This window comes from Lynx rufus, unplaced genomic scaffold (assembly GCF_022079265.1).
Source record: "Lynx rufus isolate CCGP_SWC_20201006 ecotype Redwood Valley unplaced genomic scaffold, mLynRuf1.p SCAF_37, whole genome shotgun sequence".
NCBI classification, from domain to species: domain Eukaryota; kingdom Metazoa; phylum Chordata; class Mammalia; order Carnivora; family Felidae; genus Lynx; species Lynx rufus.
In genome coordinates, this window is record NW_025814853.1 from 3,007,913 (window position 1) to 3,030,102 (window position 22,190).

General features: G+C 55.8%; 2 protein-coding genes across 2 annotated transcripts; both read right to left on the minus strand.

Moving 5' to 3' along the window:
- Positions 1-6,256: 6,256 nt before the first annotated feature.
- CD7 (CD7 molecule) lies at positions 6,257-9,098 on the minus strand. The gene is made up of 4 exons (XM_047094073.1): positions 8,906-9,098; positions 7,753-8,067; positions 7,382-7,515; positions 6,257-6,704 (listed from the first exon to the last, which is right to left on the minus strand). Exons 1-4 carry the CDS (start codon positions 8,979-8,981, stop codon positions 6,597-6,599), a joined length of 633 nt encoding a protein of 210 aa, XP_046950029.1. The 5' UTR covers positions 8,982-9,098; the 3' UTR covers positions 6,257-6,596.
- An 833-nt stretch (positions 9,099-9,931) lies between these two features.
- SECTM1 (secreted and transmembrane 1) lies at positions 9,932-13,527 on the minus strand. Its single transcript, XM_047093926.1, has 5 exons — positions 13,226-13,527; positions 12,156-12,361; positions 11,531-11,842; positions 10,949-11,011; positions 9,932-10,786 (listed from the first exon to the last, which is right to left on the minus strand). Exons 1-5 carry the CDS (start codon positions 13,525-13,527, stop codon positions 10,632-10,634), a joined length of 1,038 nt encoding a protein of 345 aa, XP_046949882.1. The 3' UTR covers positions 9,932-10,631.
- Positions 13,528-22,190: the final 8,663 nt, after the last annotated feature.

Genomic DNA, 22,190 nt, shown 5'->3' on the forward strand with positions numbered 1-22,190 from the left:
GAATGGTTGGGGTTGCCTGTTAATGTAAAAATACTATTTTCCAGATATTTTGGATGCTTTTTGAAATCCGTGATTCCTTTTCCCGTTCTGAATATCCACTTTTGTACCTGATTTCTACCTTTGGAATTGGGTTTATTTCCAGAGGGGGCCTCTCTCAGTCTTCAGAGGCTCAGTTTCCACTGCCGGACCTGCTGCTCTTCCCTCCAAACGCCTCCACTGCCCTTGTGTTTTCTGAATTTACCCCTGACCGTCTGTAAGGCTGTCTCCCAGACCACACCTGGGGTATGGGGGCAGGGCGAGGACTTGGGTCCTGTGAGGGGTTGCAGAGATGTGGCCACACAGCCCTTAGACTGTCCAGAGGAACTCATGACCCTCTCTGCCTCTCCTCATCGCACAGCGCTGGCTCGTGAGGGCCATGCTGTCCTGTGTTGTACCTGTCCCCCCCCCCCCATCGGTGGCCTCTCTAATTTCAGGTGTGCCAGCCCATGTGTCTAGTTAAAGTAAAATGTGCACTACTACTCTGTGGAGGCATGTTTGTAATTCATGTAGATGGCATTGGGCCTGTAGACCTCATTCTGCTTCTGTTTTTTGCTCAGAACCGGATAACAGTAAGTGATCGTTAAAAAAAAGTTTCACCTATGGTTTCTGTTTGGTTCATGTAGAATTCCATGTTAATTAATGGCATGATTCAGATCTGAAGGGACGCACTAAAACCTTAGGTTGAAGCGGTTGTTTTATTGATTTTCCCAAGTGCCTCTGTCATTCCTGGCTTTTCGTATTTTACCTGTTTATTTTTAGGTTCATATGTATTTACATTGGTTCTATATTTTTGTTCTATCGTTGCTTTTACCAACACTACTATTCTGTCAGAAAATAGGACCAGTAACTCCAGCTTTCTTTTGGTTTGCGCTTGCGTTTTATGTTTTCCACCCTCTTATTTCCAGCCTATTGATGTTTCTTTGTTTAAAGCATTTTGTCTAATGGAGCACCTATTGTTGAATTTTTTCTTTTAAACCCAGTTTGACACTGTCTTTTAATTGGTGAGTTTGACCCATTTACACTTATTGTGAAAGTATCTATTGTATGACTATTGCAGTTGTGATTCCTGTTATTAGGACTAATTGTACGTAACTGTTAAATCAGTACATTTTGTCACCTCATTTCATATTTTCCATTCACTGTGTAGTCTTTTGCATTTATTATTTTTTTTCTTTTCCTGTTTCCACTGGGCAGCTCTTTCTGCTGGTTTTTGTAGTATGTTCTGTTTGGGTTCTTACTGTGGCTGCCCTTGGACCCCTTCCTACTCATTTTTTGGATTGATTTCTTAACCTTATCTTGGTCTGTGTCTTCCTTCTGACCAGATAGATGTCTCAGCATTTTCTCCCCCTCCCCCTCTCCGTTGTGCTGGTGTTGTCTAGAATTTTAGTTCTAGATTGTTATGTAGATTGCAGGTTGTATGTTTCTTTAGTCATTGTTTTCTGGCAAAAGTAACTCTGTCGTTATTGGTGTCTTTTTTCTCCTGTAATGTATCCTATGTTTGGGTCTGCTTTATTTGAACACTGCCTCCAAGAGTGATTTCAAACTCTTATGTACCCCAGAATATCTTTATTACACCCTTACACTGAGATGATAACTTAATGTTTCAAGTACAAAGTCATTCTCTTTCAGTAATTAATACTTAAGTATTATTCCACTGTCTTGTGGGTTGTTTTTTTTGTTTGTTTGTTTGTTTGTTTGTTTTAGTGCTTACTCATTTTTTGTGTGTGAGAGAGAGACAGAGAGAGAGTGGGGAGGGGCAGAGAGGGAGACACAGAATTGGAAGCAGGCTCCAGGCTCCAAGCTGTCAGCACAGAGCCTGATGTGGGGCTCGAACTCGCGAACCACGATATCATGACCTGAGCCAAACTCGGACGCTTAACCGACCAAGCCACCCAGGCGGCCCTCCCTTGCCTTCTTTTTTTTTTTTTTTTTTTTCAACGTTTATTTATTTTTGGGACAGAGAGAGACAGAGCATGAACGGGGGAGGCGCAGAGAGAGAGGGAGACACAGAATCGGAAACAGGCTCCAGGCTCTGAGCCATCAGCCCAGAGCCCGATGCGGGGCTCGAACTCACGGACCGCGAGATCGTGACCTGGCTGAAGTCGGACGCTTAACCGACTGCGCCACCCAGGCACCCCTTCCTTGCCTTCTTGAATGCGGAGTTGTCTCTGGGAAATCTGAGGCCACCTGAAATTTGGGATTTCTTTCTCGCCCCCAGAACGCGTGGGTGCGGGCTCGCCTTCTCTGCCCTCCCTCTGCTGGTGGGCCGTCTGCTGCCCCTTTACTGAGAGTCTCACATGATGGGGTTTGGGGGTGATGGTGGGCTTCACAGCCTACAGCCAAAAAAGAATTCTTGAAGACGTCCTTGGTGCAAAAAGGTGATTTTATTAGAGCACGGGGACAGGGCCCGTGGCAGAAAGAGCTGCACAGGGGTTGTGAAGACCGAGTGATTATATACTACGGAGTTCAGGAGGTAGAGTCAAAAGGGGGGCCTCCAGAAGGACTGCGATGTGCTAAAGAAGATGCCTAAGACACCTGAGGCCTTGCTATTGTCAAGCTGAGGTTGTTTTCCCTCCAGGAAGGCATTAGCATTAGACCGTAGGAGGTTCTTGGAGTATCCGTCAACGGGCTGCAGGTTACAAAGAAATGTAATCTCACCTGCCATTTCCTTCTTGCCTTTGTTCCCCACATCTATGGAGGGGAAGGTGATGTTGGGGCTCCAGGAAACTGAGTCTACAGGTTTCTGGAGATTGGGTTATTGGTAAGATTGCCTTTTTCTTGTAATATGTGAAGATATTTGTAAACTGATGGAGACTCATGGCCTGCGACTGTGATCTCTATCAGTTAACCATTGGTTTTCTGTCCTTTCCTTTGTCCTTGGGCAGCTGGGAGTGCCTGAGGAATGTCACACACATCCCCTGAGGGCAAGGGGGGTGGGGGTTGCTAGCTTCTACTTTGTCCTCAGCCTGCCCCACACTCCCTCATCATCACACAGTCTGCCTCTGGGGCTCTCACTGTCCTGTCTCCCTTTCTCAGGCCTTCCTTGAAGAAGTTTCTCCTCCACCACCCTTATCTCTGAGGGTTCCCTTACTTCTCTTCTCCTTTGGGGAGATTTCCTCTGTCAGATCTCCCCTCCCTCTCCTGCTGCTTGTTTCCTCTGGTATCATTGGGTCAATGATTATGGTATTATTCCTGACCTTCCTGAGTGGCTGACTTGATGACTGTCCTCCAAGGGTGTCTGTTACTCTAGCCTTGACTCTGGTGTGCTTGGCCCTGTCCCAAGAGGTGTGGACAAGGCCCAGTTGGCCGGCTGTCCCCTGAGGATGTGAGGTATCAGGCCATGAGTCTTGAGGGGGCCAAGTCTGGTCCAGGGTTGTAGGGCCTGTTGCATCCACACGGCTCCTGAAACAGAATGCTACAGGTACCAGTGACAGTCACAACAAAGTTTATTACAATGAGAGGCAAGGCCAACAGATCGGGACCGACACTCTTGACCAGAGTGCGGTCTGGAACAGCCGGGGTACAGAGTTTTTATAGCCGACCACATCGTCTTATCATCACCTGGGAACAGAACAAAGAAATAGTTCCCAGATGGGGGTGGAAACAGTTCAGACATGCCCTTGCCCCAATCCAATCACACTAAACCAGTTGATTTTCCTTAAACTTTTGTTCCCTTGATTGATAGGACAAGGCTGTTATCTTAATCTACAGTGTTAAAACAAAGCTGTTATTTCTTAAGGCTACAGGTTAGCCCTACACTACAATTTAACCCTTACAGGGCCAGCCAACCTGGAGTGTGGAGGGGTGAGGCCTTGGACAGGCTGAGACCCCACCCCTCAAGACCCTCTTCCTGCCATGCCCATCACCGCCCTCTGGCTGCCCTCCCTGGCTAGCCCCTGCATTGGGAACTAGGCTCTCTGGGGAGCATGAGTGGCCATCCTCTGGCTTTGAAGGCCAGTGTGGGAAGGAGTCGACACCCTGTGGTGCCTGTTCTCACTGCTCCCCACTGTCCCCAGCAGTGGCCTGGGGGCGGGAGCTGTAGTGTTGCCTCTTGCCGTCCAGACCTCCGCCTCCGTGGTCTGAGCTTCTGTGGTCTGAGCCCACACCTGCGTGGTGGACAGAGCATTTGCTCTGCAGAGGCCCGTTCTGAGGGTTTACTGTGGTGTTTGGTTCTCGTGGCACCTCACCACACGGGGCAGTCCTTGTCCCCATTTTACGGGTGAGGAATTTGAAGCCTGAGAGGTTCAGGCACAGAGGTAGACCGTGGGGAACCAGGACTTGGATCGTGCTCTGGTTATTTGTCATGAGAGGAATAAACCAGGCATATCATGTTTAAGTATCTATCATCTATCTATCTATCTATCTATCTATCGGCTATCTACTTATCTATCACCTATCTATCACTTATCTATTATCTATCTATCTATCATCTATCTACTTATCTATCATCTATCATTTACCTATTATCTATCTATCATCTACTTATCTATCATCTATCTTTTATCTATTATCTATCTATCATCTGTCTACTTATCTATCATCTTTCTATCTATCATCTGTATTTCACAACATGCTCGGCACACAGGAATGCTTGGGAAGGACTGGAGGAGTGGGTGACATGGAAGAGGAACTCAGCCCTGCCCTGCAATCGCCATGGTCTGGAGGGTGGACAGAGAAGCAGCCGGTCATGGGACAATCACGAGGAGGGTGGGGGATGTGGGAACATGGCCCTGAGCACAGAGGGGAGTCACCAGGAGGGGTTCTTGCCAGGAGGAGGACGGTGGGGCTGTGACTCAGGCACAGCCTCTGATTGCTGGGGTGAGGTCAGGCTGAGATCTCCTCAGGTGACAAGGGCCTCCGGAGGCTGGCTGGAGGTGATTTCCACCTCCAGGAAGTTGCTTCTGAAAGGTGGGGAGCAGGGAAAGGGTGCAGGCGCCTGGGAGCTGCAGGGGTGGGGGGCAGTGGGAAGCATGTCCAGCCTGGCCTGGACACCACAGAGTCCAGCTCTGGAAGAGAGCATGGACCCCGCTCCCCTTATTTACAGAGGGGACACTGAGGCCCAGAGGGGTAGGACTTGCCGAGTGGTCAGGAGTGGGGACGACCAATAGACACCTGTTGTATCCCCGGGTCTGTAGGGCAGTCTGCGCTTCCTCCGGGGGTCCCTGGGAGGCTGGGACACCAGGACCTGGTGTCTCTTTGTCGGTCTTCCTGACTGCCATCTGCGTCCCAGGGGCAGGTCCCTGGTGGCCTCCAGAAAAATTGCTGAGTTTGTGTCCCAGGCTGCCCGCCCTGGCCCGAGGTGTCCTGGTAACTTCCCGCCTGGGGAGCACACGTCCGACCAGCCAAAGACACAATTCTAGAAGCGGGGTTTCCAAGTAAAAGGAACATCGTACCTTAACGACGTTTTAATCTTTGCCAACGTAGGGGGTGGCGGGTTATTTAATTTCTGCTGATATTTCATTGATAACTAGCAATTTGAATGGTCTCCTATGTTCATCACTCATTTTTGCTCTTTGCTCATTTTTCTCTGAATGTTTGTTTTCTTTCCATTAATTGATAAGGATCTTCATAAATTAAGCATATTAACCTTCGTTCGGTAATCTTTCTCCCCCCCAAGTTTGTAGATGCTTGTCATGTATTTATGTGTGTAGGTTTTTATAGAGCGAGGTTTTCGACCAGTATAGTCAACCATATCAGTGTTGTGTTTCCAACTCTGATGGGGGTTTGAGGGCACAGGACGGGGGGCAGGGGCAGCACGGTCTGCTGTTTCTCAGCTCAGAGTCTAAGAGGACACGTCACGGTTCGCACCCACACTGGGGGTGCCTTGTTTCCCACCCGAGAGCAAACATAGATACCCAAGTTCCCATCGCCCCCCAACACGAGGGCACGTAGGGAAGGGCTCTTAGTCAAGACCCCGAGTCACTGCTGCCGGGCCCCTCCTCCACCCCCGCCTCATTGTGTGATGGAGGCAGGTGAGGCCAGGTGAAGGGGGCTGAGGGGGTGGGTGAGGGCCCTGGTTGATCTGCCCCTTCTGCAGCCCACCCAGGGTGACAGGGGCCCCCTTGGGCCTGGAGTGGGGAAGGGCCCCCTTGCTCATGTCCTTCCTCAAGGTGTCACACAGAATCACACAGGCTGCAGAAGTCCCAGAAGGTGTTTGGGGACGGTGTCAGCCCCTCCTGGGCTGTCAGCTGGTTGAGAATAGATGCTGGAGTCGGGGACGGGGGAGAAGAAGTGCTTTATTTCAGGGGCTGGGCGACCCCTCCCTCTTGCCCCTCTCCCAGGCCCAGGGCCCAAGTCCATCCTGCAGAGCCCCCCCCTCCCCCCGCCGTTTGAGGGCAAGGGCAGCAAGCAGCAGGTCAGAGAGGCTTCCTGCCTGGTGGCCCCGAGGTGCCAGAACCAGCAGAGCAGGGCAGCCCGCAAGGCAGGAAGTAAGCAAGGAAGGCCTCCTGGAGGAGGTGCCGGGAGCCCGACGGCCGCAGGGATCTGCCTGAGGGACCTCGCCGGGTCAGGCGGCCCTCCGCGAGCTGCACCTAGGCAGCCTGGGGGGCCCGCGGGGCTCACTGGTACACGTTGGGGATGGACACCGTGTTCCGGTTGCCATAGGACATGTCCTCGTACACCACGCACGCCGGGTTCTTATCCTTCAGGCGGCAGAGTTTCTTGATCTGAAAGACAAGCCCCTCCTCTCTGTCCGGGGTCCTGCTCGCTCTGGGGCGTCCCCCGTCTCCAGGGCGCACCCCCTTCGGGGGCTGTTTGGGCTTCCAGGCATGAGGCCAGCTCCCAAGGCGCCCCCGCCAGCCCCCCAGGTCCCTGGAGCTGCCCCAGGCCGGGGGGTGGGGGGGCAGTGGACCTCGCTTCAGAGGCCTGGGGAGGGGGTGCGCTGTCCCAAGGTGTGGACGGGGCAAAGGCGCGCCGGCCGCGAAGAGCTGAGTGACCAGGGCAGAGCTGACCCCTTCCTGGCACCTGGCACCCCTGATGTGCACTTTCGCACCTGCCCACGCTGATCTCAACCCGCAGGCTCACACACACACACTGCACGCACACCAGTGCTCACCCGTGTGCACACACGCGCGCGCTCACACGCGTGCCCGCCCGTCTCTCTGAGCCTCTCCCCCCGCCCTCCTCTTACGGCTGTGTTTTCCTCCTGGGCCCACGCCCGTCCCTGCTCGTGGTCCCGTTCTTGGCCCACCCCCCCCACCCCCCACCTTGGACCCTGCCGTCTAAGCCCTCGGGCCTCCCGGGGACCCTGGTGGACGGGCTGCAGGGTCCCGGGGTTTCCCTGGGGCTTCTCAGAGGAGCCAGCTGACAGCGACACAGGTGAAAGCCGGGGGTTCACACTGACCTGTGTCCTCCTCAGCACACACGTCGCCCCCAGCGCCAGCCCGATGAAGAAGCAGCCCATCGCCAGGGCCACGGGGAAGGAAAAGCGTGTCAGCGGGGCCTCCCGGCTCGTGTCCGCTGCCTCGGGCGGCTTGTCTGAGGAAGGAGTGGAGAGCGGCGCTGGGCGGGCGGCGGGCTTCGAGATCGAGAGAGCCTTCGGGGCTCACGGAGGGGCTCTGGGGTGGGGGGATGGGCAACCCGGGGCCTTCCTGGAGGCAGCGGGCTCACGCCGGAAGGAATAACTCACGCCAGCGGGGGAAGGCCCCCAGACGGGGGGGCCAGGTCTAACCGGCAGGCAGGGGAAGTGGGTCCTGGGGTAGGCACGTCCCCTACCTGTCACCACGACCAAGGTGCCGGGGCCCCAGACCTCGTCCTTCGCGACCGCCTGGCAGGCATAAGCCCCGGTGTCGGCCGGCTGCAGGCGGTGCACGGTGACCGTCAGGTTGTGCTGCCGCCCCGAGAAGACAACGCGTCCCCGAAACTGCTCATCCACCGTGGGCTCCTTCTCGTCTTCGTAGTAAATCACATTGCCAGGCCTCGGCCACCTCTGCTTCAGGTAGACCCCGAACAGGGACCCGCTGGTGGAGCAGGTGATGTCGACGGAGCCCCCCTCGGGGGCAATCGCGTAGGGGGGGTACTGCCGCACCTCTGCAGGAAGGACCCCCTGCTGTCACCGCTGGCCTGGCCAGAAGGGCAGGGACCCTCCTCACTGCAGGGGATGCTGGAGGGACGGAGGTGCCCCCGGGGCTGTCCTCGAGGGCTGAAGGGGCCCCGGGGGGCTGGGCTGCCTGTGACCTCTCCCCACACAGGGGCCCAGGGGACCTTTGGGCCTTGGGCAGCTCTGACCGCATCTCCTGTCCCTACGCCTTCTCCCTCTCTTGACTGACAGTGGAGACAGCAGGGAGACTGTCCCGTCTCCTTCTCTCTTTCCTTTCTGGCTGCCTCAGTTTCCCCATCACTTCCAGGCACCTAGACCTGGTGGCATCTTTGCTTTTCTGTGGGACACCCAGAAATGTCCCCATCTGTGCAGCTGGGGCCCAGCAGGACCAGCTTCCTGGTGCAAACACGAGCCGTTTTGATGTAATCCAAACATCAGTTTCTCAGCAAACTAAATTCTGGAGATTCTTTTTTTTTTCTACTGAGTCTCCCCACCCTGCCGTGTGTGCTGGATCTTTCCATCCTATTGCAGAACTTTGCACACGTATCTGTTTTAAAAGCAAACTAATAGACAAAATCCCCCCATAACAAAGGCAGCCTTGCTAATTACGAAAAAGAGAATCCCCAAGACATTTAGGTAAGGAAAAAGACCAAAGCCTCGGTGATTCTGCCCCGAGACGGCACCAACAGTGGGGTGGGGGGCTCGGTGGGGAGGTCATGCTCAGCGTCCCCAGACCACCCCCTTCCCAGGAAGGAGCATCCCCAAGTTGGGGGTACTGAGCCTTCTGGGGGCGGGGGGAGCGCAGTGGGAGACGCAGGGAGGGCTTACCTTGGGTGGCCAGGGCCCTGAGCAGGGTGCAGGCCAGCGTAAGGAGCTCAAAGAGCAGTGGGAACTCTGGGGCCATGCTTGCCGCCGCCGTGCCCACCACAGACCCAGCGACAAGGGAAAGGCAGGGCCCCCTCTCTCGGCTCTCTTCCTGTCTGCAGCACCCAACCGCCTGCCACCACCCCTGAGGCACCGCCTCAAAAGCCCCAGTGCCAGGCCAGGAGGCTGTGACTGGTGGTCCAGGCATTCTGGGAGGGCTTTCTGGAGGCGGTGCCATGGGCAAGGGGAGGTGCTGAGAGCCAGGCTGGGAGGGGCGGTCCTTACTCCCTTCCCCCTTCGGCACTGTCCTGCTGAGTGCTCACAGACAACTGGTCACCCACTCCTGTCTCCGCAGGCTCGGGGTTCAGGGCAGGAGCAGGGGAAAGCCAAGGGGGTGCCCTGGGTGGGTTGGGGTTCAGGCTCCAATTGCCCTGGTCACTTTTTTCTTTTTTTTTTTAAAGTGTATTTATTTATTTGAGAGAGAGAGAGAGAGAGAGAGAGAGAGAGAGAGAGAGAACCTATGTGCAACAGCAGAGGAGGGGAAGAGAGAAGGAGAGAGAATCCCATAGAGAAACCCTTGAAAATACAAGCAGCAAGGAGGAAATGAACACAAAGACCCGGACCCAGAATTTCCTTGTAGGTCTGGGCCCCAGTCAAGGCGCCACGCAGGGCCCTCCTCCGTGTGGGGCTCTCCGCAGTGAGGGAGGAACCCGAATATCTGCTTCTTTTGAATGTTCTAGGACTTTTTAGTGCCTGAAGACAGGAAGCAGCTTCTTTTAGACTTGTTTTCCCCACTTAAAAAATGTGTATTTCCCAGGTCATTTCATGGTTTCTCGATTGGTTCGTTTTATTCATCTTAAGGATTGGCGTTATGGGTGTTTTCCAAAGCACTGAACGCGTACTTTAGAAAAAGCCTGTATGTCCCTCTTAAGAACACACTGAATGGAGTCATACAGTTGTGATTAGAAAGACATCTGACATAAAGGGGTTTGGGGTGGGGAAGGGTCAGCAGGGGGGCGGTGGGGGAGGGGCCCTGTGGCTGGGGGGGAGAGAAGGGGGGAGCCACGTGCCACGGCCGAGCCGCCACCCGTCGCCAGCCCCCACTGGCGAGCCCCCTAGTGGTGGAGGCGGGCTGGCTCCCCACCTCAGGCCTCTATGCCCTCAGCTTGACCCCAGGACTGCCGGCAGGACGGTCCCCGAAAGCTGTTCTTGCTCCTGGTCAAAGACAGGGGTGTGCCCAAGATCAACCTAAGACCCAGAGCGGGGTGCCTCCGAGGCTACGGCAGCCCCTTGTGCACCCGAGGCCGGAAGTACACCCCCACCCCCACCCCACCGGCCCTGATGGGGCAGAGGAGGGAGAGGTCCTCTGAGGTCGAATGTTCTGGAGCTTGAGATTTTTCCCATCTTTGACCACAGAGTCGGGGAGCCCAGAGAGCTGCCGGGGGCCCAGGTGGAAAAGAGCCTGTGGCTGGGGTGGGGAGCCAGAGAAGCGACCTGGGGCCACCCTCCGCCCGGGGAAGGGAGCTGGCCCCTGGGCCGTAGGGCCGCGCAGGTGTCCTGGGCCAGCAGACAGGGACGGGGGCCTGCGCCTGTCTGCCACCTCTGTGAGGTGCACGGGCTTCTGTCAACCAGATGGGTGCGGGACACGCGGCGCTCCGTTGCCGGGGGGTGAGTTTCGGTGCCGGTGGCCTCAGACCCCTGGGGGCTTCGAGTACAGGGGACTGTGTCGTCGGCGCCAGGCTAACACGGTGACCACCAGGATGGCGAGGGCGACGCTGACACCGGTGACCACGAGCACCACCCGGAACTGGCGTTCGGTCCACCCCGGGCACGGCATCTGCGGGCCTGTGGGAGCGGGCGGGGACGTCACTTATTCTCCGGCCAGGAGTGCACCCTCAAGGGGGACACCACCCCTGTAGGCAGGAGGTGGCGTGGGTGCCAGGCCCAGAGGGCGGGGACAGCCCGGGGGACCCGAGGGGCTCCCCGGGCGCAGGTAAGAACACTTACCGCAGGAAGAGGTGAGGGGTAGGACTCCTGTCTGGTTCAGGTCCTGGGCCTCTGCGCCTGATGCTGCCCCCCCAGCCCCAAGTATCAGATGAGTCCAGGAGGGGCCGGCCGGGCTGGGGGCACCGTTCCCAGCCCCCTCACCGCCCCTGTCCCCAGAGCTCAGGTGGCTGTGATCGGATCCGAGCCGGCTAGGGGTGCGGTGCCCTGCGAACTTTGACCAACGTGAGGAGAGGGAGTGGAACAGGGTTGGGGGGGCAGGGCCGGTGTTGGGAAGGGGGTGGTGGGAGAGGAGGGTCTGGTCTGGCTGGAGAAGCGGAGGGATCGGGGGCCCCACCCGCTCCCTGGACAGGGCAGCCCCCCACACCGAGCCCCCTTCAGGATCAGGTGCCCAGTGCCTTTGGGGGCAGGGGCTTGTGTTGTTTCACTTTGTTTTGTTGGAACCTTGGCCTGCCCTTCCCGGGCCGCCCCCCCCCCCCCCCAGCCCCGGGAAGAGAGCCGCTCCTCCCCTGAACTGCCCTCCCAAACAGGAGCACAGCCCTCCTGAAGGGGAGCACAGCCCTCCCAAACAGGAGCACAGCTCACCTAAAACGTTCAGCGTGGTGACTTTAATATTCCTCTGCAGACCTTGGAGATGCCACTTGTAACACCCAGCCTGGGCATCGCTCGCCTTCGGAATCACCAGCTGTGCCACACCTCCGCGTACCTGCAGCTGCCACTCACCCCGGCAGAAGCAGCCTGGGGGCGTCACCCTGAAGAGGGGCTGGGAATCCTCCCCAAGGGCAATCAGGTAGACGGTGACGCCCAAGAAGGGGTTGGAGATGTTGCAGGACATCACGGCCCGCTCACCCCTCGACACGGAAACCACGCCTTCGGTGCAGGAGGGGTTGTCCCAGTCTGTGAGCAGGGGACAGGTCGCACGTGGGTCACGGCTGGGCCTCAGGAGGTTCCTGACCACCCTCCCTGGGGCCGGTGGGGGGCAGTCAGTGATGGGACAGGGCCCCTGGGGACACGGGAGCCCTGCTGGGGCGGAGGACACATCGACGAGGAGAGAATCAGTACGCGGGTCTCGAGTGGGAAAACAAGACGGGGACGAAAACGAGGGGAGGGCCATGTGGGTGCTGAGTCACCTGGCCTGAGGCATCCCGTCCTGGCTGGCGGGCAGATTCGGGGGGAGGGGGAGGCAGGTGTCACTGCTCTGCCGACTCACCTGAGTGTTGGGAAGTGGTGGCCCTGTGCAAGGCTGCCTCCGTGTCCCCTGGGGCCCGCCTCGGCGTCCCCAGCTCCTGGGCCAGGAGCGCGCAGTCGGCACACTCCTCTCCACAAGGAAGGTCCCCAGCTCCTGTGGGACACCCGCCCAGCCATGTTGGACCCCCAGCTGCCCCACCCCTGCCGGCGGTGCAACCAGCCCACAATCTGGGGAAGGCTGAGTCCCGGAATGAACTCACTCGTCGCCGGCCTCATCCTGCAATCTGGGTGAACTCTGACCCCGGGGGCCCCAAGTGCCAGCACAGGGCGATGAGCCAGGCCCCCCATCCCGCCACGCCAGTTCCCTCTAGGGACCGGACACAGATGGACAGACAGCAGACGGTGACGCGCCGTTAACCGAGTACAACACGGCGTGGCGGGTGCCACGTGTGGGCGTGTGCCCGGGGCCTCGGGTGCCCACAAGAGAGAGGGTGTGTGAGGTGGGAGTTCGTGCGAGGCAGGCACGTTCGGGGCCAGCGGGGTCCTCACAGGCCACGGTCACAGGTGTGTACCTCGTGAGGGCAGCTAGGCCAAGGGAGAGGACGAGGGAGCCAGCAGGAAACCCCCCGTGTCCCAGCGGGGGCTAGTGGGGCCTCCGCAAGCGTGTCCGCGGCGGGAACCCGACTGGAAAACCCCTGCCGTCCCCTCAGTTGTCAGAGTGCTTGCCCCAGAAGGGTTGGAAAATGCTTTCTCTCCATCTTTACAAAACCACCAAAGGGCTGCATAGACACACGCCTGTGATAAACATTCGAACAACTGGAAAGGGCCCCCCCCCACACCGACAGAGAGGCTGCTGGGTTGGGGGGGGAGCCCAGGCTGGGATCCCAGGTTGCAGGAATAATCACCATGCCCACATGGGGGGCTGACTCGAGGACCGTCAGGGGAACAGGGGGCGGCCGGGGACTCTGTTTCACGGGTGTGGGATGTGCCTGGGGCCCGGCATCTTTGACGAGCCCCTTCCGGTGATTTCGCCGCACAGCCCTGACCTAGGGTCGTGGGGTGGGACTCGCTGGGAGGTCCCGCAGGACCCACGCCTCCGAGTCTGCAGGGCCGCCCGTGTCCCGAGAGTCTGCATTTCTAACGAGCTCCCGGGTGGTAACGGAGCTGCTGGCCCAAGGGGGGATCGGGGACCAGAGCAGGGACAGAAAATCCTCACCCCGCTGTCCCTCCTCCGGCCATAGCACTTGCCGCTCACTGAGCAGGGCTCTCTTTCCCTGGAAACTGGACAGGCTCTCGGACATCTGCCCAGTGCTCTGACGGTCGTCACTGGGCGCTGGGGCGGGCAACCACTGTGTGCTGTCCGTGGAGGCGGGGGAGGGCTTGGCTCGTCCCATTACGGTCCAGGGGCGCTCGCCTCGGGGGTAGGCCACCACCTGGGCCTGACGGAGATCTGCTCCCCCCGCCCCTGCCAGGCCCCCCAGGAGACGGGATCCTGAGACTTACTTCCATCCTGAGCACTCAGGGCGGTGGCCGGGAGGATGGGCCAGAGCATCCTGGTAACCAGGAGGAGGAAGGTCAAGGACAGCATGGCAGGCAGCACAGGGAGGCAGGGAACCTCATTGGTTCTTGGGACACTCCCTAGAGGAAGGAAAGACATGGGGTCAGAGGTCTCTCGGGCTGCAGCCTGGCCAGGGACAGACAGATGCCACTGTGCCCCGATGCCGGAGCCCCTGCCTGAGTCTTCTCCACGCAGCCTGCCTTTCTCTGTACCCTTACCACACACGCAGTGCTGGCCACGGTCACACACGCGAGCAACACGGACAAGCCAGGAGGGAGGTCACCGGGAGACAGTCCTGCTGTCACCGTCATAATTATAACAAAATGTGCAAACCTGCCCAATCGTGTCCCTGCGGAAACGGGTGATGCCGTGGAGAGTCTGCTACAGCACTGGGATCGGACGCCGTCCCGAGACCGCTTCCGACGCCCCTGCCCTCCCCACCCTTGTGCTCTCCGTGGCTGGGTGCGGCCGCTTCCTTTTGGGAGCCCCTCAGGGGGCGTGCTCTTGTCAACAAGGGCCCAAGGAGCCCTCCTGTGGGACCGGTACATCCCCATTGGTACGCGGGGCTCACATGTCCCATCATGCCGGTGCCCACGGTGGACACTCCTGGCCTCCATCAAATGTGACCTTTTGCCTGATTAGTTTAAACTGTTTAAAAGTACTTATTTATTTAAAGGTTTTATTTTTGAGTAATCTCTACACCCGACGTGGGGCTCGAACTCACAACCCCAAGATCAAGAGTCACACGGTCCACTGGCCGAGCCAGCCGTGTGCCCCAGTTAAAAGTATGTTAAGGGCCCGTGGGTGGCTCAGTCGGTTGAGCGTCCGACTTTGGCTCAGGTCGTGATCTCACGGCTCCCCGCGTGGGGCTCACTGCTGTCAGTGCAGAGCCCGCTTCAGACCCCCAGTCTCTCTCTGTGCCCCTCTGCCGCTTGTGTTCTGTCTCTCAAAAATGAATAAACGTTAAAAAAAAAAAAGTATTTTAACATCGCTTGCCAGAGTATTTGTTGACCTTTTGATTAAAAAAGTAGACTTTCTGATTTGTCTTTGAGCGGTTTTAGGGTTACAGAGAAATGGGCAGAACACGCAGAGTTCACGTGTTAGTGTCACGTGTACTTTTTACAACCAGTGAGCCAAATACTGTCTCGCACTTTGCGAACTTCAGGGCCCACTCATGTGCTGAGTATAAGGTGGGTCACCCATCGTCATGACCTGTACAGAGCTGTCTCTTGGGGGGGGGGGACCCTGTCACTGGTGTGCCCATGGGCCCAGGGCTGGCCCGAGCCGGCTTGTCCTCCACAGAGGCAGACAAGGAGAAACAGACAGAAGGCCAGGTTGATGGACGGATGCTCTTTCTCTCTCCATCCACACAGGGTTCTGGGGTCCCGGCCGTGGAGGCTGCTTTCAGGAAACAGGCTTCAGGGACGGGATACAGAAAAGACCACAGCAACCACACGGTTGAATTCAGACCTGCCCACCAGGCGACCCGCCCCGAAATATCCACAGGCCCCAACTGACCAATGGACTAGGCACAGTTACCAAAAGAGAGAGAATTCCATACGTCACCATACCTCCTCACCTTCCGCCTTTATATTTATTTATTTATTTATTTATTTATTTATTTATTTATTGAGAGAGGGAGGGAGGGAGGGGGAGAGAGAGAGAGAGAGAGAGAGAGAGAGAGAGAGAGAGAATTCCAAGCAGGCTCCTCGCTGAGTGCAGGGCACAGAGCCGGACTCAGGGCTCAATCTCACAACCACAAGATCATGACCGGAGTGGAAATCAAGAGTCGGACGCTTAAGCGACTAAGCCACCCAGGCGCCCTTCACCTTCCCCCTTTAAAAGCAGTCCCTTCCCGCTGCCTGGCGGCAGACAGCCTCTCCTCTGCGGTCCTGCCCTGACCGCTGCTCCCCTGCGGTGTATGCAGGAAACTTCCATCTCCTTTGTTCTGCCTCGAGTGAATTCTTCCCCACCCCCCCCCCCGACCAGCCACCCGCTTCCAGCTGATGTTGCCCACATTTGGGGGCCCATACGGGGAGACTTTGTGCCCCCCACATTTGGGGGAACCTTGCATGAGGAGACTTCGCCGGTCCAGGACTCTCCCTGGATTTTCTCTCGGGACTTTCCCTGGTGGATGGACTCTAGGTCCTTGGGGAACTGACCACCTGTGGCCGAGGCTACCCCTTGATGAGGATCCGAACCCCCAGAGGAACCAGCCGGACCTCCCCCACCTTGCCTGAAAGGGAGAAGGGTTTCCTTTTGCCCTTGGAGGGACCTTTCCCTTCCTCTCCTGGTTCTTTTAGGCCTTTGGCAGCCCGATCCTAAGACGGCCCAGACACCCGAAGGCCTCAGGGCAGCGGGGGAGGGGGCCCTGAGTGGTCTGAAGGTCTGAGGGCGAACAAGCCGACCTGCCCGGGCCCACGAGGGCAAAGGGCGCTTCCTCTGCTTTCTCACTCTGTCCCACAGGTCTGTTCCCAAAGTCCAGCACAATTGGCAGCTTGCCCAGGGAGAACCCACGCGCGTCACGGACTCGGTGGGAACTCTTTGCTGACGCTCTCAGCCGCCACCTGGGCCTGTGCGCACGCCTGTTCCCAGGTCTCTGAGTGGTGCGTCCTCCCCTCGTTTTCCCAACCGGTTCTGGCCGAACGGTGCCCGGGCCTCCCCGTTGCCGGGAGACGCCCCGACAGGCAGTGGTGCGCCCTCTGCTGTGCCCCCTTCCGAGGTGGGGTGCCTCCAGAAGACTCGCTCACCTCGTATAGGCCCCGTGCTTTCCCAGGTCAGCAGATGCCTTGACCGAAATCACGAGTTGGGGCTCCATTCCCTTTGGCGGGACCCCCCCTTTGGAAGAGGCAGCCAGTCTTTCCCGCCGTGGGACCCCCTCTCTTTCTTCGGACTCACCCTCGGGCCGTGTTCTTAAAAACGGGAACACATTTGACCCCAACGTCTGGGGAAAAAACATCTCATCGTTTTGCTTCCTGGCCTCAGTACAAACTCCCAGATGAAGAGGTGTGGCCCCTCCACGGAGCTCTTTCTTATAATGCTACTTTCCAGCTTGTCCTCCTTTGCCAGAACTCCTCCAAATGGTTGGAAGTCCCATACATGCCTTCACGGCACTGTCCCCAAACTCCGACCTCCACAAAAACTGTAGAATGTGTCTTGCTTGGCTTCTTGGCCCCAAATCAGCTCCTCCTCCCACCCTCCCTGTCAAGGGGTGAAGACCACCCCCTTCAGACTTCCCCACCGGTGCCCCAGGTAAAAACTGAGAAGGGGGAGCAAACTGATTGACTTTTAAGTGGACCCAGGTGGAACTCAGTTCAGTATTTAAACTAATTTTGTTGGTTTAATTAAGATAGAGCATATCTTTAGAGTTATCAGCATTATGAAACTTTTATTCTACCAAGGTTTACTTGGGTCAAGTACGTCTATGCTGTCTCCATCACAATTTGTCAGCAAAAAGATGACCGAAAATGATGGTTAGTTTTGTCTGTCTCAAAGTTTTCATGGGTAATTGTGTTTTTTGTTTGTTTTTGTTTTTTTGTTTTTAATTTTTTTTAATGCTTATTTATTTTTGAGAGAGAGAGAGAGAGAGCATGAGCATGAGCAGGGGAGGGGCAAAGAGAGAGGGAGACACAGAATCCGAAGCAGGCTCCAGGCTCTGAGCTGTCAGCACAGAGTCCGACATGGGGCTCGAACCCACGAACGGTGAGATCATGACCTGAGCCAAAGTCAGACACTCAACCAACTGAGCGACCCAGGTGCCCCCATGGGTAACTGTTAAGATAACTTTCAAAGTCTTTGGCAATCTGAATGTTTTCAAGTTTTGTTTGGATGCTAAATTGGATTGAATTCATTGGACATCTAGGTCTTTTCCAAATAGGATAAAGTGCGAAAGCAGTGATTACTGAACAGAAGATTTATCTGCTTTTGACTTCTTATTGCAAAGAAACTAAGGATATTTGGGTCTGTTGGAAAACATGCTTTGTGCTTAAATGTATCCATAAATTTGTCATCTGAAGAATTCCGGTATAACAGTTCACAATTGGTTGCTATTTAGTTTTCACTGGAGACTAAGGTTTCTAAGAGTGCAGAATTCTGCTAAATGTAATTAAGACTCACGGAAACAAGGGAAACAACTCTGTATGTAGGAAAGTAGGAGCCATGTAAGAAAGATCTAAGGAACCAGGGGCGCCTGGGTGGCGCAGTCGGTTAAGCGTCCGACTTCAGCCAGGTCACGATCTCGCGGTCCGTGAGTTCGAGCCCCGCGTCGGGCTCTGGGCCGATGGCTCAGAGCCTGGAGCCTGTTTCTGATTCTGTGTCTCCCTCTCTCTCTGCCCCTCCCCCGTTCATGCTCTGTCTCTCTCTGTCCCAAAAATAAATAAACGTTGAAAAAAAAAATTTTTAAATAAAAAAAAGAAAGATCTAAGGAACGGAAATACATTTTTGTTGAAGGTAAAAGGTAATTTTGTCCTAAATGAGACTGGTTGTTTGGAGGGAAACGTCTTGGGACAAAATCTGAATACGGAAGAAAAGTCATAGAAGGTTCATGAAGGGAAATCCTTGGAAAGGAATTTTATGTGTGGTCAGGATGGACCAAGGTTGAAATGAATGGATTTTAAAACTCCACTGCTATTCTGTTTTCTGGTGACAAGACCAAGTTTCCTTGGACTGTTGGTCTGTTCTTGACAACAAAATGTAAACAACATTGTTTTCTCTTTATCTGCCCGGAAAACCAAAGTTTCTAGTTTTGTCTTTTTCAGGTCTTTGCTGATCTGTAACCCTATTTAGCCTTGTTTGGCATTTTATGTTCTGGTAGAAGGTCATCACTTGATATTCTGATTATTGAAATGTTATGTGTCACAGGAATAACTGACTTTTCTCATGAGTTACATCATAATGAACCTCATATCAGATGGTTAACAATGTCCATTTCTGAGTGTTGTCTTTTACAGCTGTTGTTCTGATGCTCTTACAAAACACATTTCGTCTTCAAGGAGATTCATAAAAAGGGCTTTTGACAAACACAGGTAGTCAATATCTTTCATGAAACTTGAACGGGGTTAAGAGTTTCCAGAACTAAAAAGCCGCATTCAAACGGAATAAGAATTAGAAATATGGGACTAAGTGAGCTGAAGAAGATGATTATGGTTTTCTGACCCTTATTGGAAACATTGCTGGTTCTCTAATGTTTGTTCTTCTAGATTAAAGAAACTTTCTCCTAAGATACTGATGACTTACAGAAATGTGATAAAGTATTCATTTGTGAACAGACTGAGGCATTTAACTTTTCTGTCTACCTGGACCCTCTGAAACTCAGAAACTCTCAGTGAGCATTCTTTCTTCCTTGGCACTTATAATCTTTGCAGAGGTTTGATAAGATTCTGGTCTCCTTGTAACAGGACACCACTGGGAACACTGGTTATTTTACCAAGGCTTTGACTGGAACGTCATATTTGAGAGTGACATTCATAGACTCACATATGACCAAAGAGCTCTAAGGAACTAAGGTGGGCTTTATGAAACGTGGAGCCATCAAGCCCCCTGGAAATGTTGGCCAGATGCCTGCTGACACAGTTCCCAGCAGCCTCGCCAGCTGAGTAAAGAAGGTCACTCCTGGAAGGTGCAGGAACCTCAGGATACTTTGGGGACCTCGTGGAGAGGAATCCGCCCAAATCTTCAGGGATTGCAGGCAGGTCTGATGGCAAGTATTTGGCTTGGCTTCTGGCCTGGAGAGGCTACCAAGAGTTCAATCTAGACTCCTTATGAAAGGTTCCAGCAAAGCAGATTTTAAGAGATCTATACGATCAATCCCTATTCTTGCTGAGCTTACGTAAACGATTAGACCCAGTTTGTTAAAACTGGACTTGTTTTTCTAACGAATTCGTCTCCGCAGGACAGAAAGCCACTCAGGCCGTCCGGGCAGGGCCCCATCGGGCGCTCCTGACCACCCCGTCGGCGGTAACATTCCACGGCTTCTCCCCGTGGGCCCATCTTCCCAGAATCAAGACGGCCTTGGCCCCAGACGAGGAAGAGCTCCTGCCAGGCCCAGCCCGGAGCTGGGTGGAGATCTCTGCCTCTTCACACCTGAGCCTCGAGGCCCATGAATCTGGCCCACTGCCAAACCTCAGTCCCTGGCAATCAGTCATCCTGTGATATTATCTCAGAAAACTCCCCGAATGCTTTCCTCTCCAAACTCTCACGACTTCTCCCTCCCAATTCCAAGACTTCATTCTCGACCTTTTCTTCAGGGTGACCTCTCTGAATTTTACTGGGTCAGAAATCGGAACTTACCTGGAGCCGCTCCCCCCTTGATGTCCTGCTCTCACAAGACAATCCTCACCCCTTCCGGGACCGTGGAACACCAGGATGGTTTTCCTGGGAACAAATCTGTTCATGGCTTCTTTCCTTCTTAGGACTCCTAACTACTGGTCCCCCTCTCGTCAGTCTCTTTGTGAAACTGGTCTCTTCTAGAATCCAGCAATTCCGTATACGAACGATAGTTCAACAGCCCACACCATCGGAGGGTCCCCTCCCCCACATCCCACGGGCCTGGCCGCCTAACCGCGCATCAGCACATCATATAACACCACGCTCTGGTCTATAACTGCGCCAACCCCTGACGCGGAGACAAGTGTAGGTGGGGACATCTCTCGGCCCCTTGCTCAGCAGGAAGAAGCTGCTGAGGATGCGACGGCCACCCACGTGCAAAGATCTGTCACTGCCGATGTGTCTGGAGGGAATGTGGAGGTCGCTTTCAGGAAAGAGCCTTGAGGGGTGGGATGCAGAAAGGGCCATGGCGACTGCCTGGCTGAATTCAGACCTGCCCGCCAGGCGACCCCCCCGAAACGTCCACAGGCCCTAACTGACCGACGGGCTACTTACAGCCAGACACAGTTACCGAAAGAGGGAGAATCCCGTGTGTCACCCCACCTCCTCACCCTCCCCTTTTAAAAGCGGCCCCCTCCCACCGCCTGGCGCCTGGCGGCAGACAGCCTCACCTCTGCAGTCCTGCCCTGCCTCCCACTCCCCTGCGGCGTATTCACTAAACCTCCATCTCCTTTGTTCCGCCTCCGGTGAATTCTTTCCACCCGCTTCCGCCGACCCACCTTTGGGGACCCCCATCCGACACCCCGTTCAGACACCGCACTGGGGTGGGTCGCGTCGAGTGTGATGTGTCGGCAACAACAAAGCCCCCTGCCCTTAAGTCCCGGCCCTCTGGTCTCCGGTGAGCAGGAGCCCGTGCCAAGGCCAGAGCGGCCTCCGTGAGGACACGGACCCCGAGTCTCCTGGACGGAGGGTTTTGGCTAATGTGCCGTAGGGGCCTGGCATCTTATGAATGTTCCAGTAGCCATGTTCCTAAGTTTCACGAATTAGAGGCAACCGCTCAACACCCAACGGGCAGTGTCCCGTCCGTGGGCGGGCATTGGTTTAACGTAACAGCGTTCAGGGCCCAGAGCTGCCCGTGGTCCTCGCACACCGTTCTCACCTCCGGTGCAGGCCGTGCCAGAAGGCTGACCTGGACCTTGACCCTGATCTGCACCTTCAGCCCCACGTTCTGCGTCCCGTTCCCCAGCCCCGGGCGTCGCTCCCTGGCTCTTTGATGCACTGTTCTGCCCCTCTGTGCATCCCTCACACGTAGAGAAGCTTTATTTCCGTGCTTTCTGACGGTTCAACAGGCTACGGTTTCTGGTGGCTGGGCCCCAGCCCCGGGACAGTAGGGGTGTGGCTCCCTGGGAGCCGGGTCCTGCAGGCCTCACCAGGAGAGGTCCCTTTCCAGGCGGCCTGGGTGCGGGCTGGTGCTGCCTCTCTGGCTACCTGCGTGTGATTTTTCCAAACTTATTTCCAGCCTAACTTCCGCGGCAAGAAGGGCTTCTCTTCAAGTCATTACACACACACCACGTTCGCAAAGCAAGGGCAAGCGGCAGAGAGAAGGTGAGGAAGAAAGAACCCCTGAAAGCCTCGCCCCGGGAGGAGCCGTGGTGTCTCCGAGCCCATCATCCGCGTGTGCTCTCGTGCGTGTACGAGCACACACACACGACTTCGCGCAGGCGGAATCCTGTTGGAGGAGATCCTCCCTCATAGACGGCCCCTGCCCCGGCCCTCCCTCCCCGACCCCCCTCTCACTGTGGGGACCGGGTGAATGGCGGCCCCCAAAAGTCACGTCTGCCCACAACCTGTGAACGTGACCTCGTTTGGATATAGGGTCTCTGCAGACCTAATTACGTAGGATGAGAGCGCACTGGAGTCGGGTGAGCCCTGAATCCAGTATGATTCGTGTCCTCAGAAGATGAGGAAAATCTGGACGGAGACAGAGACACGCAGGGAGAACACAGCAGGACGACGGGGGCAGAGACGAGTGCAGCCACTGGCCCAGGAACTCCCGAGCCACCAGAAGCTGGAAGAGACCAGGAAGGATCCTCGACCGGAGCCCAGGAGGGAGTGTGGGTTTTGGGTTTCCGATCTCCAGCACTGTGAGAAAATAAACTTGTGTTGTCTTGAACC